At 31.2% G+C, this 18,931-nt stretch overlaps 1 protein-coding gene across 1 annotated transcript in view; it reads left to right on the top strand.

Moving 5' to 3' along the window:
• Window positions 1-17,264, top strand: part of LOTGIDRAFT_139452 (hypothetical protein) — a gene marked incomplete at both ends in the record, with an annotated part of 37,870 nt that extends 20,606 nt beyond the window's left edge. The window contains 27 exons of the mRNA XM_009049436.1: window positions 200-444; window positions 587-787; window positions 1,084-1,200; window positions 1,463-1,705; window positions 1,909-2,111; window positions 2,441-2,666; window positions 2,879-3,271; window positions 3,597-3,764; window positions 4,951-5,214; window positions 5,851-5,997; window positions 6,279-6,545; window positions 6,847-6,977; window positions 7,320-7,506; window positions 7,814-8,014; window positions 8,420-8,628; window positions 8,838-9,042; window positions 9,426-9,689; window positions 9,950-10,060; window positions 10,225-10,469; window positions 10,886-11,024; window positions 11,256-11,537; window positions 11,688-11,750; window positions 14,196-14,310; window positions 16,008-16,083; window positions 16,467-16,542; window positions 16,755-16,901; window positions 17,106-17,264. Of these exons, the coding sequence (XP_009047684.1) occupies window positions 200-444; window positions 587-787; window positions 1,084-1,200; window positions 1,463-1,705; window positions 1,909-2,111; window positions 2,441-2,666; window positions 2,879-3,271; window positions 3,597-3,764; window positions 4,951-5,214; window positions 5,851-5,997; window positions 6,279-6,545; window positions 6,847-6,977; window positions 7,320-7,506; window positions 7,814-8,014; window positions 8,420-8,628; window positions 8,838-9,042; window positions 9,426-9,689; window positions 9,950-10,060; window positions 10,225-10,469; window positions 10,886-11,024; window positions 11,256-11,537; window positions 11,688-11,750; window positions 14,196-14,310; window positions 16,008-16,083; window positions 16,467-16,542; window positions 16,755-16,901; window positions 17,106-17,264 (5,084 nt within the window). The remainder of the gene's footprint in view (window positions 1-199; window positions 445-586; window positions 788-1,083; window positions 1,201-1,462; window positions 1,706-1,908; window positions 2,112-2,440; window positions 2,667-2,878; window positions 3,272-3,596; window positions 3,765-4,950; window positions 5,215-5,850; window positions 5,998-6,278; window positions 6,546-6,846; window positions 6,978-7,319; window positions 7,507-7,813; window positions 8,015-8,419; window positions 8,629-8,837; window positions 9,043-9,425; window positions 9,690-9,949; window positions 10,061-10,224; window positions 10,470-10,885; window positions 11,025-11,255; window positions 11,538-11,687; window positions 11,751-14,195; window positions 14,311-16,007; window positions 16,084-16,466; window positions 16,543-16,754; window positions 16,902-17,105) is intronic.
• Window positions 17,265-18,931: the final 1,667 nt, after the last annotated feature.

The following is an 18,931-nucleotide window of genomic DNA, read 5'->3' as shown; positions in this document are numbered from 1 at the left end:
TATCAGACAATGTACAAAACATACAAACAACATGTCAGTCAATCACAGATGGTAGTTTTACACATATATATACCATGCTAACAGACTTCAATGTACGGTGTATAGTGCAATTCAATTCACTTGATCAGTGGAAGGGAGATAACTCACAATTAAGAAATAGAAAATGTTTGATTGTAACTGATATCAATTTCTGTAATAGGCTATCATCCATGTGATCCTGAAATGGTGAGAGATCGTATGTCAACTCTTCAATCAGCTTATGAAGAACTAGAACAGCTGGCTAAAGATAGAAGAGAGAGACTTGAAGAATCACGTAAATTATGGCAATTCTATTGGGATATGGCTGATGAAGAAGGCTGGATTAAAGAAAAAGAACAGCTCATGTCATCTCCAGAATTGGGTCATGATCTCACAAGTGTTAGCCTATTACTTTCCAAACATAAGGTATGGTTTCATCTGTTAGATTAACGTCTGATATTTAATTTACTTGAATTTGTTGTTAAAGATATCTTCTGCTGGTGTTGATTTCTTTTGATTAGTTGTCTGTTCTAACATGTAAAATCAATGTTCTAATGTCTTTTTACAGGCTATTGAAGATGAAATGACTGCACGCCATTCCCATTTGAAGTCCGTAACCCAGGTTGGTGATGATCTCATTGGAGCTGATAATTTCGGAGCTGACAAGATAAAGCAAAGAATCGATGAGATTGACCAACAATGGGAAAGTTTAATAGATTTGGCGGCTTACCGCAAAAAACGCCTCTTAGAGGCTGTCGATTTCTATCAAGTAAGTTATTCATTTATTAATTTCTGAACAACACAACATTTTTTGGGGTAAAATCTTGTAACATGTTGACTATAGAGATGGTGTGGATCACTAGTACAATTGGGACATGCTCACCATCCGTTGGACCAATCGCACCGAAACAGAACTTTTAGCCAATCAGTAATACTAAAATATGATCCTTCAAACTTATGTGTGTACAGAATTAACCATAATTGAAAGCCTGTTCTTGAGACTGTCATATTAGAAAAGACATATGAAGAAATAGAAAGTGAATTTTATGTTATTTTGTGTTTCAGTTTTTCGCAGACGCAGATGATGTTGATACATGGATGTTAGATATATTACGTATGGTATCTAGTGAAGATGTCGGTAAAGATGAAGCTAGTGTACAATCACTTCTTAAAAAACATAAGGTACAATACCATTATATTACCGTACATCAAGTTAAAATTGACACCTTCAGCTTTCATATTGAATTTGTTGTACTTCCAAAATATATATGTTTGAGGAAATTCTGCAGATGATGATGGATGTTGATAAATGACTTTAAGAAAAGGACAGAGTTTTATATATGATTTTAAACCTCTGTACTTTTAGACAATGTAGGACTATAGCTCTTCTTTTTAATCATTTTGATATATCGTCTCTTTATCTTGGCTATTTTCTTCCTAACAGGAAGTTACAGAAGAATTGAAGAGCTATCACACATCCATTGAAGCATTACATGAACAAGCTGCTAGTCTTGGTGAACAAGACCGTGAATCTGCTGATGTACAGAGTAGATTAGGTAGCATTGACAAACGTTACCAAGAACTATTAGAACTAGCTAAACTGCGTAAACAGAGACTTCTCGATGCCCTTTCGTTATATAAATTAGCTAACGAAGCTGATGGTGTTGAAACATGGATTGACGAAAAGGTAATTTTTTCTTTTAAACAACTTATTAAAAAATTGAACACATTGGATAATGGTGGCTAAAACGCTGTGGCACAAGCTTTGTACCTTGTACATTTTTCTGTTGAGTCCTGACCAAATGTCCTTCACAAGATAAAGTGCTGAAGAGAAGGATATAAATGTTATCATGTATTCATTCACTTATTAAATCATTCAATGTTTTATAGGAGAAATTCCTGACAACCATTACTATGACTGATGATATTGAAGAATTGGCTATAATGAAACATCGCTTTGATAGCTATGAGCACGAGATGAATTCGACAGCTTCTAAAGTTGCTGTTGTCAACCAATTGGCAAGACAGTTATTAACAGTAGAACATCCTAATGCTGAGGATGTTATTGGTAGACAAAACCAGCTCAATCAAAGGTAGGCATAGCCTCTATCAATGGATTATCTTTATATAAATAATTTGTAGAAATCAATGGCCTATCATTAACATATAGCAAAAAGAATTCTGATTGATCAGAAACAAGAATCGTGAGTCTTAAAGATTTTTGACATGTGGGAGATCTGAATAGAATTATGTTTTCACTTATATCTTGAGTTTGGTATTTGGAATTTAACTCTCATCCTTTACTCTTCATTGATTTGATTAAAACTTTGGAAGACAGTCAAAATTTCGAATCAATTCTATTTTTCTTTGTCCATTGGTGACCTTGTATATTATTTTATTAGAAATATTGCTTTCTGTTTAGGTGGAACAACCTTCGAGAACATGTGGACCAAAAACGTGATGAAATCAATCTATCTCATGGACTTCAAAACTTCCATATTGAATGTAATGAAACTATTAGCTGGATAAATGAGAAAGCTAAAATCATTGAGTCTACTGAAGATCTTGGTAATGATCTAACTGGTGTCATGACTCTTCAGAGAAGACTTAGTGGTATGGAGAGAGATTTAGCTGCTATTGAAGCTAAGGTAATATTTTAAATTTTTCTTGGGAACAGTTCTTTAAAGTAAGACAATGTATTATATTCTTTGATGACAATGCCCGAGCTATCCATAGCACAGTAGAAGTTTAGTGTATGGTTTATATTCAGCATTTGAAAAAAAAAGGTATACCAGTGGAAAAGATAATAGAAATGTTGGGTATTGACCACATGATTGATCATGTTAATTGTTGTTTTCAGTTGGAATCTCTACAGGCTGAAGCTGATATGCTACAAGAAGAGAAACCAGAAGAAGCAGCAGCCATCAAAGAAAAGATTGCAGAAATTAACAATGTCTGGATGGATCTTAAAGAAATGTTGAAAGAAAGAGATGAGAAACTTGGTGAAGCTAGTGAATTACAACATTTCCTTGGTAGTCTCGATCATTTCCAACAATGGTTGTCAAGGACCCAGACCACAATTGCTTCAGAAGACACTCCCAACAGTTTGGCTGAAGCTGAAAAGCTTCTCAATCAACATCAACAGATTAAAGATGAAATTGATGCTTATGCACCAGAATATGCTAAAATCAAAGCATATGGTGATAAAGAAACTGAAGGACAAACTGATCCTCAACATATGTTCTTGGCTCAGGTATATTTCTTTTCTAGCAATGCTATAGGTGACACTCTAGTTCTGAACAAGTTCTGTCTGTTCCAATTCTGGCCACAATCGAAGGGTACAGAAGTGGATAATATGGCACATTCAAAATTTTCCCATCTATTTTTTTCTCTGCCATTTTGAATTCTGTCTACACCTACTAATTTTTCGGCTTGTATTGAATGTCTGGTTGATTCCATAAATCTTGAACGTGCAGGAAGGAATTTCAGTTCTTTGAAAGCATGTACATGGAAGATCTCCAGATTGAAACTGTATCAGGAACAACATAAGTAATGTATTGGTTAATTGTATATTGTAGCGATTACAAGCTCTTGATGATGGTTGGCATGAGTTATTACAAATGTGGGAGAACAGACAACAACATCTTTCACAGAGTCTTAACTACCAGATTTTCTTACGTGATGCTAAACAAGCTGAAGTCTTGCTGAATCAACAAGAAAACTTCTTATCCAAAGAAGATGTTCCTGTAAGTCTTATATTTCTTTCTTTCTTTCATTCTTTAACATATTTTTATCTAAATCACTGTAGGACATATTCTTTTCAGCACATCTCTCTTTGATTATTTTACCTTCAATATAAAATTAAGCTGCAATCAGATTTAGCCACGAGGAGTTGTAGCTAATATTCAATTTAATTATTTTGTAAAGTTGTTGTACTGCTAAAATGTGCTTTTCATGTCCTAGTTTTGTCTTCACATTGTTTTAACCAAGCACTCAGAGCATGTTTATATGCTCATTAGTCAAAGTTACGCTTAGATATTGATAGTATTTGTTGTATTTTGTGTTGTTTAGACCTCAGTAGGTTTAGCTGATAAACAGGTAACTTGTATATTGTACCCTTACCTAGTCTGGGCATCTGTTTCAAATATTACAAAACACATCTTCTGAACTTTGCTTGAAGCAACCTGGTTAACATAATAATGTATACATATACCTTTGTGTATTTACACCTTTACTAGCATGCTATCAAATGAAGAGCACCTCTCAATTTAGATTAAAACATTCAGTCATGAAACAGATGCCCCTACCTCAAGCCAAACTCCTGTAGTATAGCAGTTAATCATAATTTTTTTTTCAATGACCCACCAGGATTTCTGATAATTTCTTTATTTTATAATTGTTGTATATTAACAAAGAAAGCAAGGAATGTGGAATTAATATGTATAATTTTAATTCTATTTTGTTATTGTGTGCCTTTTGATTTAAGTTCTAATATAATATTTGTGGGCTTATTTGTTCTGAAGATATAAATATAACACCTAAGGTATTAAATGATATATATATATATATTTTGATTTTCAGTTTTTTTTTCAGTATTAATTTTTTTTATTTTAGTGAATACAGCATCTTTTTTAAAGTTTATTCTATTAACATATTATGCAAATGCAAATACTTAACAAAATGTGCTCCCAAGTGTTTACTAAACATCTTTCTCTATAGATTTTGTACAAGAAAATTTACATATTGATTTGTAGTTCCTGTCAAGTTTATTTTTGCACAGGACGTAAGCAATGAAGAATTTGCTCTCTATTTTATGTAGTTCCTTGAAAGTGCACTCAAATATTCATGTTCTGATTGTTCCTTGGTGTTTGAATCACTATACTGGAATTTATAGCGTCCAATATCTTAAACATTGAAATTGTCTCATTGTAGAATTCAGTACAATCAGCTGAAAATCTGATCAAACGCCATGATGCCTTTGCTACTACTATGGATGCTAATGATGAGAAGATCAATGCTGTGTGTCATTTCGCTGACCGCCTTATTGAAGACAATCATTTTGCTGCTGAGAAGATCCAGAAGAAGGCTGAGAACATCAATGAAAGAAGAGACTCTAATAGACAGAGATCTGAGGAACAACTGGCTAAACTTAAAGAACAGTTACAGATGCAACAGTTTATACAAGAATGGGATGAGGTTGGTTTTTTAGCTCTTTCAGATAATCTAAATAGGATTCAGATAACCCAGATAAGAGTTCAGATAACTCAGATAAGAGTTCAGATAACCCAGATAGCGTTCAGATAACCCAAATAGAGTTCAGATAACCCAGATAAGAATTCAGATAATCCAGATAGAGTTCAGAAAACCCAGATAGGGTCGAGATGTTTCTACAAATTATTCTTGTTGATATTTCATCCATTCAGTAATTCATAAACAAACAGCATATATAATGAATTAGATTCTGTTTAAATTCTGAGCTTTCATCCTCATCTCTCATCAGCACATTCCTCAGGAAATATCAAGTTAAATTTAATGATTTACATGGTACATTATTTTGTCACTCTTCACTCATGTAAAAAGAAAGATGGTGCTAATTAATCAGTAATTGGTGAAGTTCCAGCCATCTGATTTCTATCTATCAACATTTTACAAATTAACTTTAATATATATCCCACTTAAAAAATTTCTGCAGCAGATGATGATATAACATATAAGTTTTCAAATTTTTTTTTTTCTTGATTTTTGGATTGTGCCTTTAACTGTTAGAATGAAAATTTCCATTCTATATAATCTTTGATATATATTTACTAATATAATGTATTTTGTTTCCAGCTCAATGATTGGCTGAATGATAAAATGGCTGCAGCTCAAGATGAAACTTACAGAGATGCTAAGAATCTTCATAGTAAATACATGAGACATCAAGCATTTGAATCAGAAATTGCTGCCAATAAAGAAAGATTAGAAGCCATCAAGAAGGTATGTAATTCAGTAGATATTAAAGAAATGAATGAGACCTAGATAATTATTATAGAATCATTTGATACAATATCTAAAGTGGATCAATGTACTAGAGTTGACAGAAATTGCAATTTATCCGCATAGTATAAAGTATTATTATGTATATGGCCGTTAATTTTCCTGCATTTACGAATTTTTATTATAAATATAGATATATATTATCACAGAATGCTTCAAATATGAAGGTATATAACTTCATTTGCCTTTACCCTGTATTTTTTTTTTATGTATTTTTATAGGAAGGAGAAGAGTTAATGAGAAATAAACCAGAAATGAAAGAACAGATTGGACCAATGTTAGAAAATATAGATAGTCAATGGGATAACTTAGAACAAACTACTAAGAGTAAAGGAGAGAAATTGTTTGATGCCAATAGATCAGTATTGTACACTCAGAGTTGTGATGATGTTGATGGATGGATCAATGCTATTGAATCTCAAGTTATTACATCAGAAGATTTTGGTAAAGATTTGACAACTGTTAATCTACTGGTACAGAAACAAAATGTAAGTCATGTAGATACTGTACATTCCCTGACCCAGTTGCCATTATGTCTTTGTTTAGTTGCCTTTATATAAAACTTACCAACTGTTGAGACTGTTGTTTAATTTGTTGATTCAAACCAATACTAAAATGAGTATGTGAGCCATTTTATGTGCAAATGTGTTGCATTCAAATAAAAACTTGCAAAATGTTTATAAACCCAAAGACATATAATACAAAAAATTTCCTGGATTTTTTAACTTGGAAGTTAATGTAATAATTACCTATATATAGATGTGTATATATTACTATTGTATTATCTAGATGATGGAAAATGAAATGAAGATGAAAGAACAACAAGTACAAGAATTAGAATCACAAGCTGTCCATCTTAAACGTCTAGAACCAGATAGAGAGGCAGAAATAGAGGCTAGAAAGGCTCTAGTTGCCGAAAGGTAAAACCGCTTTAATTATGATTCCTGTATATTGGTTATGATGTGTTATATATTGGTGCATATCAGTATTTTAAAGTAAAATCAAATTTATTTCAAAAATATTTCAGGTTTGTCTTCTTAAAGTTAATTGCTTAACCTATTTGTACACAATAAAAAAAAACCCTTTTTCCCTCAACTCCAAGTATTTTGACTTTAAGCGTCTAACGTAACTTGGTTAAGATGCTTCAATGATCACTCAGGTACATATTACGGCAGTCTGTAGTGCTGCCAGTAGTGTTCAATGAGTTGAAAGATTTTCATTTGTGTTAAAATATTTATGTAATTGTGTCATTATTATTTCAGATTTGCCAAAATACAGAGACCATTAATCCAAAGAAGAGATCAACTAGAGAAAGTGAAGAGAATACATCAATTTACAAGAGATATAGAAGATGAGAAATTATGGATTGAAGAAAAGAAACCATTGGCTAATTCTACTGACTATGGTAATAGTTTACTTAGTGTACAACTGCTGATTAAGAAAAATCAAGTAAGTTCTTGTGGCCTTGTTATTTTGTTAATGGTGTCTTTATAATCATAATCCAGAACAGTATGCTGTTGATTTCTTATAGTGTAATATTAGTTTTATTTTAGCATTTAGATTGCATAGAGCACATTTATTTCATAGAAAAATAAGGCCAATGCTGCTTTCCTGGCAAAATTTTCTTCTTGGCATATGGCCCATCCTCATATTCATATGCCCAAACAGGTACTAAAATGTAGATCCTAAAACACAATTTTATCTCTTGTGATTTCAGATGTAAGGAATGTTATCATTGCTTTTCTTTATTTTACAGTCTCTTCAACGTGAAATAGAAAATCATGAACCTCGTATAACATCTATATGCGATGTCGGCCAAGAACTTATTGATGAAGGTCACCCACAATCAGAAGAATTCTCTAGTCTTATGGCTGATTTAATGGAAAGATGGCAAGAATTAAAAGATTCTGTTGAAGCTAGAAGAGACAGATTGGTCCTTTCTGAAACTGCACAACAGGTTGGTGGTGTTTAGTTATTAACTGTTGGATATTTTAGACAAGGACAACTGTGCTTATTCTCTTTGGTTGCTTGCTTTCAGTTGATCTGTGGCCAACATTTTTTATTACTATCACATGCCATCTTGCCATTTTCAAGATTTTCACATTCATACTGTCAAGCAAAACACTTAAATCCAGTAGATCATTGACTTGAACTGCTTTCTTTAGTCCTTTGCCCAGTTCTATCATCATATGGGATGCTAAACCAAAAATCTTAGGTATCGCAGGCTTTGAACATTAAGTCCATGGGCTATTGAAAATTTAAAAGATGTGCTGCTGACCTGCCAACAGGACATTGTATGCTGTCAGCATAAAGCCCATCAAGATGCAGAGAAAAGTTAAGCATTATTTTTATTTTTTTACAGTACTACTTCGATGCTAATGAAGCTGAAGCCTGGATGAGTGAACAAGAACTATATATGATGGGTGAAGATAGAGCTAAAGATGAGATAGGATCAGAGAATATGATGAAGAAACACCAGATATTAGAGAATGCTGTGGAGGATTATGCTGATGTTGTTCGACAACTTGGTGAAAGAAGTAGAAACTTATTAGAAACAGACCATCCTGAATGGTTAGTGCCATGTTATTAATAAATGATATATATTAGTTTAAAATCAATTGTAGTGATTAACCTATCAATTAACTAGATCACTAAGTTAGTTAAAGCACATATGAATTTATTTATTTCCATGTTTCACCATGTTTTTTAGATTAAGTTACAGTAAGATTTCAAGGTTCACATTAGTAAAATTTTTGAAATGTTAATTATGTTTATTACAGTGATCAGATAGCAGTACGTCAATCACAAGTTGATAAGCTATACGCTGGATTAAAAGATTTAGCCAATGAAAGACGTGGTAAATTAGCTGAAGTATTAAAATTATATACCTTACATCGTGAAATAGAAGGTCTATTACAATGGATAAGTGAAAAATCTATACATGCTAATTCCAATGATCCTGGAGTGGACTTCGAACATGTTACAGTAAGTTTTTCATTTCATTATTCACATCTGATTTTTTAACAATATCTGCCAATGATTTTGGGTATAGTCAATGCGGACAAATTGCATCTTGAGTTTTAAAGGGACAATTTTCATTGTGACATCATTATAGTATGACCACTTTTAACAGAAATGGTCGTCGGAATATTTGTTTGTACTCCATCTCAAGTCCTTTTCATCCAGAATTGTTGTAGAAGTTTACTCTGCCTTGATGTTTTGCCATTAACACTCTCCTGGGCTATATCAATCAAGTAAACACAGTATCAGAAATATCTTCTTGTAAGACAGCATGAAAGATTTTTTCACATAATTATATTTTTGTATATATATACAACTATATAACTATACTATTGTAATTATTTCAGTTACTTAAAGAACGATTCCGAGAGTTTGCTAGAGAAACTGAAATTATTGGACAAGAGAAAATATCAGTTAATAATGAAGTATGTGATAATTTGATGGCTGCTGATCATTCGGATTCAGCCACCATAGCAGAATATAAAGATCAAGTGAATGAAGCATGGACTGATTTATTAGAATTAATAGATACTAGAACACAGATGTTACAGGCTTCCTGGGAATTACACAAATACTGTTCAGATTGTAAAGATACTTTGGAAAATATTCTGGTGAGTTGACTATAATTGATAGGACTGTCTTCATTACCCTATAGTGGGGCAGACGCAAAATTCAAAAAAATGAATGTTGAAATTTAAATTTTTACAATTTATGGACATAACCCTAATGATGATCACACCATTTGAAAATGACTGCTTTAGAGTAAATTTAATTTTCCAATTTGCTTGTTGTGAAACCCAAAAATTTGATTATACAAAAAATGAAGCATTGTTAAGGTAAATTATAATTTCATATGTTATTTTGTTTACAGGAAAAACAACATCAAATACCAGAAGAATTAGGCCGTGATGCTCAATCTGTAGCAGCATTACAAAGAAAACATGCTAACTTTGAAAATGATTTAGTTACATTAGGTCACCAAGTAAGTAGTTTATTTCTTTATCATAGATTGATTTAAATAAGATTTAAAAATTATAACCTCGACTGTTAATTGTTTGACTCTTAACCAGGCAAATGATCTTGTGTAAAAATTTCAACGCTCTTATTGGATCTACCCTTCATGATGAATGTTTCATTTTTTTTTAGGTTGAAGCAATTCAAACTGAATCCTACCGACTCCAATCAGCATATGCTGGTGATAGAGCTAGAGATATACAATTTAGAGAAGCTGAGGTTGTGGAAGCATGGAAAAATCTCCATATAACAGTTGATAGACGTAGAACACAACTAGCTGATTCTAGTGATTTATATAAATTCTTCCTCATGGCCCATGATTTAAGATTATGGATGGATGATATACAGAGACAGATGAATACTCAAGAAAAACCAAGGTTAGACTTTGTTCTTTTATAAGTAAGCTTACTTAAACATGACAAACATTATTGGACAAATGATCACGACTGTTCACGGAAAGTTTCTCATTGGACAGTTGTCATCAAATATATAACATGTTGGAAGGTTTGGGGAATAATGGTCATTATTAATCAAAATAATATTGAAAAATGTTCATGAATTGTTTTGCCCCATTAATAATTTATGCTTTATAATAGTTATTGAAAGAATCTCATTTTAAACATAGAAATGAGATTTATTTTGAGGTGGTTTCTATTAGGTTTTTGTCACTACCTAGCATTTTCATCTCATCAAAATTCTGATGCGGTGTACAGTGCTTGCGATAGGTGTTTTTTTTACAACTATCTCAATAATTAGGGGAATAAAACTAACCAAAGTTATATTTGTATTGTAGAGATGTATCTGGTGTTGAATTATTAATGAACAACCATCAGAGTTTGAAAGCAGAAATTGATGCACGAGAAGAGAATTTTGCTATCTGTATTAATCTAGGAAGAGATTTATTGTCCAGAAATCACTACAGATCAGATGAGGTATAGATATGTATTTATTTGTTGATAGTCTTAGAAAATATCTCTCTTGGCTAGTTAGTGTTAATGCAATTTATTGTCCTTTTTTCTATTACCTTTTAAGCTATAGATACTGTAGTATGTAAGGATTTTTTTACCTCTCTTAGAAAATTCATTGCTGTTTTCAGAACTTGTTTTCAGTGGTTTGAAATTTTGATGTATGGATTATTATGATTTTGTAAATAATCATTATAGGTTAGAGAAAAATTAATCCAACTAACTCTACAAAGGTTAGATATGACTGACCAATGGACAGATAGATGGGAACATTTACAACTTATATTAGAAGTCTATCAATTTGCTAGAGATGCTTCAGTAGCTGAGACTTGGTTGATGGCTCAAGATCCTTATCTAAACAACCAAGATTTAGGAGAAACATTAGATGAAGTAGAGATCCTCATCAAGAAACATGAGGCATTTGAAAAATCTGCAGCTACGCAAGAAGAAAGATTTGCTGCTTTAGAGAAATTAACAACAGTAAGTAATCTGTAAAAATTAACTTTTACACTCATACTCAATATTTTACATTCTTAAAATTGTATCAGAAAATCAACAAATTGCCTTACATTGTTTAAAAGGAATTCTGTCCATTCTTAAAAGTGACAAATGACATCTTTGCTTTTTCAGTTTGAATTAAAAGACCAACAGAAGAGACAAGAAGAAGAATATAATAGAGCTCATCCAGAAGAAGTTGCTAAGAGAAAAGAAGCTGAAAGACGTCAATATATTCAAGAATTCTTACCACCACCAGAACCAATGTAAGTTTTTTTTTAAATTTCTAATCTTTGAAGGTGTGAATAAGCTGGCTTTATTATTATATTTTGCAGCACTTTCTGCTGATAGCCTTTTTATGTCATTTGCACACTTAGATGATGCACTTTCATCAGTTGGTCATGTCCTACTTCAGTATCAACAAAGATGCCTCTTATACTTATAGACCTGAAGTTGAACCAGTTAGAGAAATATCGGCAGAAGGCTTAGCCTCATCTTCAGAACGAGGTGCAGGAGATGATTCAACTATGGTCAGTAGCAGTGAAAAGGAAGCTGAATTAACACCAGGTAATGTATTACTGGATAATGGTTCTATCATCAATGTTGTCTTTTACATCAGGTCTTTTCATATTGAAATTGACTTTTAACTTGAACAGTGATAGCCAATCATATTTATGAATTACTTTTAGGCTTTGATCTCAGTAAAATCTGATGGACAAACATGTCAGCCTATTGAAATAGTTTCAGATGAAAAGATCCGAAATATCTGCTGAAAAATAGTGGCATGTTGTGAAATTAACTAATTAGGAAAAGATAGTTTTTACCATGTTTTTTTTTTTAAATGTCATTAATCTCATTTGCCATTTTTTCTGGACTTGGTTTTATAGCTATATACTAATTTTATCCATAAACCATTCTATCATTTTTACTAAATTATCATTCATTATGGTGTGGATATATCTAAATCTTTCTATATCAACAAAAAAATATTAAAATACTAAAACTTACTACATATAATATATCAGATATAAACATAACATATTGGCCTGTATGCACCACAAATAGCACCACTATTGTATGTGGAAATCTTAAAGAAAATACTCATAAATATTTACTTATTAGCTGATAAATCTGACATCCTGTTTTCTTGAAATTCTTTGGGGCAGTTATAACTTTAATATCATGATCGGTATCTTCTTTATATTGATTTTGTTAAATTGTAGAAGAATGGGAATTCTTAAAAATGATACACATAACTGAATTTAGTTCTATCAGTTGATTTAGCAAATATTAAGATGTTTTATTCTCTTAAAAAAAATGTCAGTTTATATTTCAGAGTGCATTTAGGCCAATAAAGAATATCATTACCTTCATATATAACAAACATAAACATATAAAAACATTGGATTAACATTTCACAATATCATTCATCATGGCTTATTTCTTTCTTTTTTTTTTATTTTACTTGCTTTCATCTTGCTATAGGAACGAGTAAGGAAAAAACTCAAAGAAAACGTAAGCTATCTTCACATGCTGAATGTTGTGATATTAGAACTAGTGGTATATTATTGTTGTGGGGTAGGGCAAATTGGGTTTTTGAAGGGTGGGACAGATTTATTGTGAATTCATCTTGTGATGATTATGAATGGCCTGAATTAATATGGAGTTGAATGTGAAAGCAAAATACAGATAAATCATATTTTTATTGATTTTTTTTTTTCATATGAAGTCACTATCATCTTTAAAAATATTAGTGGTCTTAGATTAATTTATTCAAAATGAGGATGCCCACAAAATATTTTCAATAGAAAGATGGTAATTAGATGTATGAGTGCTTAGTCTAAGACTGTCAGTACTATTCTCAAGCTGAAACTAATTTTGACTTTGTAAAAGAAGAAAAAGAAATGTCTTTAATATTATAAATGATCACTGAATGGTGATAGGATTTTAAGAAATTTTGACCAGTTAATGTTGAGAATACCATTATGATTTGTATTGTTTATGACTTGAAGTTTGATGCTATTATCATTGCTAGTCGGTTGTCATGGTTTTTGAGGTGTGCAGGCTGATCAACGGAAGGGCAAATTTTGCCATTTTGATGTTTCTTCCTTTACAATTTTTGAACTTGTTTTTTTTTTCATTTCATTCAGTCAACTAACAATTCTAACAATTTGAATGTTTTTCTCCAATTTTTTCTTATTTATTCTTTCTCTTATGAATTAATTCACTTTTAACTCATTTCATCATTTTCATAATCACAATTATTTTTAAATGACATTTTCTTTTAGAGAAGTAGAGATTTTTTATTGATTTAACAAAATACGATCAAAGTTAAACTTATTAGTAATTCAGAAAGCTTTTAAATTTTTCATAGCTCATAGCTTGTGCAAATTCAGGAAGGATAAAAGTGAACAATCTGCTTTACTTTTAGTTAAAATTTGATTTTTCCTTAAATTTGACAAGTGTCTTTATTCGACAATAAGCTCATACTAATTTGAAATTTGAATCTGTATTTTGATAAATCAAAGGAATATATTTTTATGAATTTTTCCAATGAAAAGTTCTATAAATTATTCCTCTAGTATTAATGTTGTTAATGTAATGTTCTGCATGTTGTTTTGCATGATGTGTTGTCTAACAGAGATGGACAGGGATGTGTCAACACCAAAATCAGCTACAAAACCTGCACGAAGACAGTTGTCACCTACATCACCAGATTCACCCATATCTCGTAAATCACCAGATTCACCCAAATCTGGTAAATCACCAGCAGCATCACCACAATCTTCATTCAGTAGGTTTTTAACTCTATTACTGGAGAGTGGTTATATCTATACGTCAATTTAGGTCACAATGAAGCTCACAAGAATCCTGAAAATGTGTCACAAGATTGAAATAAACTTACTTTGTGCTTTTAGAAAAGAAAAGAGATAACTCTCATGAAGTTAAATGTAAACTTTCTTATTATATCTGATCAACAAAAAATTTAAATTTCTTGTGAGCTTAAAATTTCAAAATTCTACAGAGATTTATTTATAGTAAAATATGAAATTAGATTTTACAAGGAGAATGATGCTTATTTTGTTTACTTGTTTTGTTTGTTGTTTACTCTACCCCTATTATTCTCTTTTAGTTTACCTTTATCCCTTTTGCATGATGACAATTCTTACCTCTTATGACTTTTATAAATTTATCTTTTTTATTTTTGATATGTGGGTTTATGTTAGTTTTTGTCTATAATTTGATGGTTTGTGGTTAATTTGCTTTTTTTATTGTTTCATTCGATAAATGTTGTGAATTTTTGGGGTTTTTTATTTATTGATTTTTTTTTGGCTGTTGCCCTCTGGTTGAAAGGGTATTATGAAATTGATTTGATAATTTGTGGTGTGAGGAGTTGAAAAGTGTTCAAGGTAGCTTTAGATTGTTTTTAAGCATTTAGCTTGTCTTGGTTTAAGGTGTTGATCTGATACACTCATTTCATTTAAAATACCATTCCATTTCTGTATAGATTCAAAGGACAAGAAAAGATCACGCTCCAAATCTCCATTTGGAAAATTCTTCTCGCGAAAACGAGATGAAGTCGAAGATGATGAAGGTAATTTGTTTACCTTGGTAACCATTTTGAGTTGCCAATGGTGACAGAATATTTGTAGTGATATTTTAGATATTTCTCAGTCTCTCTGTCTATATGATTATTATCATGATCACAGCACTGCTATCTTGGTCTGTCTGATCACTGGTCACACTAGGCTCTAGTCTCTGGTCCTGTCAAGGGTGTGGTCTAGTCTTTGTCTATTTCTAAATGGTGGTCTCTAGTAGGTTGATGTTCTGTAGATAAACTAGATTTTAGACAAGTATTTAGTTGGTGTTCTACTCTGTTTTGATGTTTGGGAGGAGGAAAGTGACTGGAAGGTTCTTCAGATTATTGACTTACTGAATACAAGAAAGGAACGTTGGATATTGTTGATCTGTTAGACATTGTTAAGTAGTTAGAGCCGATGACCTATGTTATTTCTTAGAGACACTATATTTGTCTGTATATCTCTATACACCCTTTCTTCAAACAACACATGCTCAATTCTTCTTCTACAACTATTGATGTGTTCACAAATTGACACCATCAGGAGGCTAACCATGTGGCATCGGAAATCGACATACCATTCTAGGACAATACAACTTACGTCATCTACAATAATGTTATGAAATTTGGGACAATCCATTGTGAATCTATTCATTAGGGGAAAGGAACTATAGAAAAATGATATCTTTTGAATCCCATATCTTTCTTTTCATGAATCTACTATTTTACTACCAAATTTATGTATTGAGTTCAAAGATTTTGACACTTATGCAATTAACAATTTCTAGCCTTCTATGGATCCCCAAGTTCATTTGATCAAGTGTAAGGTATTAATAAGATGTTTTAAATATTATTTATAGAACAAGCATCAGCAGGTGATGTACCAAGAGAAGAAGGAATGTTAGTTAGAAAACATGAATGGGAATCAAGTGATAAGAAAGCTGGAAATAGGTAAGTTGCTTTGTTCTACTGAAAACCTATTCATTGTATTTATCACTTCTTTAATAACTTGTAATGTTTCAATACAATGATGGTGAAATATTAGGTTATACCAAAATTTACTCCTTGTGCTTCTCTCTGTAAAAAAAATTGCATTCAAATATTGTTAAAAAGTACTAAATATAGGTGTTCAGAACTGTAAAAAGTAAGAACTATCTAGCCAATTCAGAAAATAGGATGTAAAACTATTTATTTTAGTTTGATAATTCTGATACTAATAAAAAGTGAGATGGTCACTGCGCTAGATGGTTAGAATGTTGCACTGTATTGTAATTAATATTTCAATATTTACTATTGATATACTGTTAATAATGATTTATATAATATGTTTGTAGATCATGGGATAAAGTATATAGTGTATTATCTGGTACACAATTATCATGTTATAAAGATCAGAAACATGCTAAATCAGTAAGTAATCATATCTAATTATTAATTCTTACTTCTAAATTGTTGACAAGATTTTTCTGTTAAAAGGTGCAGAGAGAAAAACATCATGAAAATATAACAAAAAAAATTGGGGCAAGCCAAATATAAGAAGTTTATTATTATTATCTGAGGCTCTAAATTCAGTATATCATATCTACAGGCTATTTCTCATTTATTGTTTTATATTATTGCAGGATCCTAAGAATCGTATCCATCATGAACCAGCTATAGAATTAGAGGGGGCATCATGTTATGTTGCTACTGATTATACTAAACGCCCATCAGTATTCAGATTAAAATTAGTCAATGGTGGAGAATATCTCTTCCAAGCTAAAGATGATGTAAGTTCTCATATTAATTAATGATCATGTGTTTTGATCTATATTCAAGTCTTCAGTGATATTAAATGGATAAGAATATCTTACACATAACTTTCTGGACACTTTTGTCATTTTCAGAATTTCTGTATCTATAGGTAAGGTTTTTCTTATTTTTTGATGATATGTTAATTCACTATATGTCTTTATCTGTGTTTTTCCTTTCAGACTGAACGTGATACATGGATTTTACGTATAAATGGATCAACAGGTAGTGAAGGAGCTGCAAGTATGCCCTCACGAGCACAAACACTGCCAGCCCGTACAGACGAGTCTAAGAAAGAGGAACACAAAAAACGTAGCTTTTTTACATTAAAGAAGAAATAGAACTGAAATAGAAATTAAAATGACAAAATAATCCTAGTGGCATAATGCTTTGAATAGAATCTCAAACAATAAATTATAAATGGAGAAGACATTCAACATTTCTTGTATAATATTAACAGCATTTATTTATTAGTGAGTAATTTGATATGGCATTTAATTAACCTCCATATATACTAGAAAATAATCACATAAAAATCATTTTAAACAACGTTTTAGTAATTTTATTGTGTAAACTGTTTTTAATTGCCAAGGATCAATTTAGACTTAATGGAATGTGCCAATAATAAAACATTCCAAATTAGTGACTCAATTTTCATTTGCATTCTTCTTGCCTCTTAATGCTTTTATAACCATTGCAAAAAGAGTTTAGAAGCCCATGAATGTAAAAACATACACGTTACAGGACAGATTCTATTCAAAGCAGACTGCTTCAGAAATTTCATAGCAGTTTAGTGAAAAAGACAAAGTTCGAAACTTTTCCTCAGGGTTTTCGAAAGGAGGAAAAGTAAATAAGTAGGAACTAGAGTGCTTATAAAATAAGATGTAAGAAATGTCATTTATCTTTTCATTTCATTGACTACTTTCTATATCTGTCTTTAAGTTGCATTCCATCTATGCAGACAGACTCGCCTGGCTACGCTGTCAACATTTCTTGATCTATTATACTGATATCCTTTAGACCGTTTTAGCTGGAGAAATGAAAGTGTTGACCATGTTTTAAAGATGAAACCAACCTAACTCGGTAGTGATTTTAGTGTTATCTTGTATAACCGAAATAATGTATTTGTGACACTTTAATATATATATTTAATCTGTTATGTTTTATCAACTATTTCTAATATTGCCTATTTTATTTTCAATTTCTGGCTTTTCACATGATCTTGTGAGAATATAAGTCATTACAACTTGATTGTAGATAGTAAAAAAAGACAAATGTTGTAATATTTTTAACATTAAGGCAATGTTAGTAGTAAATATTAGCTTTTGTGTATGAATTGTAGTGTTTTAATTGAATTGTTGGGTTGTGTTATTATTGTTAATGTTACTACAATGTATTTGAGAACAGTGGATGGGAAACATGGTGCAAGGATTCAAGTTTCTTTCTTTTAAAAACCAAAGCGACTTTTGCTTTGATTTGTTGTAGTTTTTGGTTTCCTTTTTTTAAGGAAAATAAAACGTTCTATTTTAATCTCTCATCCAGTCAAATCATGTTTAGTATTGAATATGCTTGTAGATTTTTCTATTGTTTTTAATAATCATTTTATTTTATGAGCAGTAGTAGTCTATAATGAAGCTCAGTGCCTGTATAATTATTTATGTATAAATATAATTAATTACGCCATTTCATTAATTACAACATCATTGTGACCTTTCTAATCATTTAGTATAATGTTTAGTGTGCCATCATTGTATTCTCTTCACATTATGATATAAATATAAACATGAATGTAGTCTATAATGTATTACACCATTTCATCATATTTAGCACTCAAAATTGTTTCTCTGTGCATAATTTCTGCCATGTTAAAACATCTTATGTTTCTTTTTCAAATCCTTATGTGCTTTTCCCCATCATTACTGGGTCGCTTCACCAGGTTTTGTATTTGCTTAAAAATATCAAATAAACCATAAACATCAAATTTTGTTGTTTTATGTCCCAAAACAGA

This window comes from Lottia gigantea (genome assembly GCF_000327385.1).
Source record: "Lottia gigantea unplaced genomic scaffold LOTGIsca_136, whole genome shotgun sequence".
In the NCBI taxonomy this organism is placed as follows: domain Eukaryota; kingdom Metazoa; phylum Mollusca; class Gastropoda; family Lottiidae; genus Lottia; species Lottia gigantea.
The sequence above is the reverse complement of the archived record's forward strand: the minus strand, read 5'-3'. Positions and strand labels throughout refer to the sequence as shown.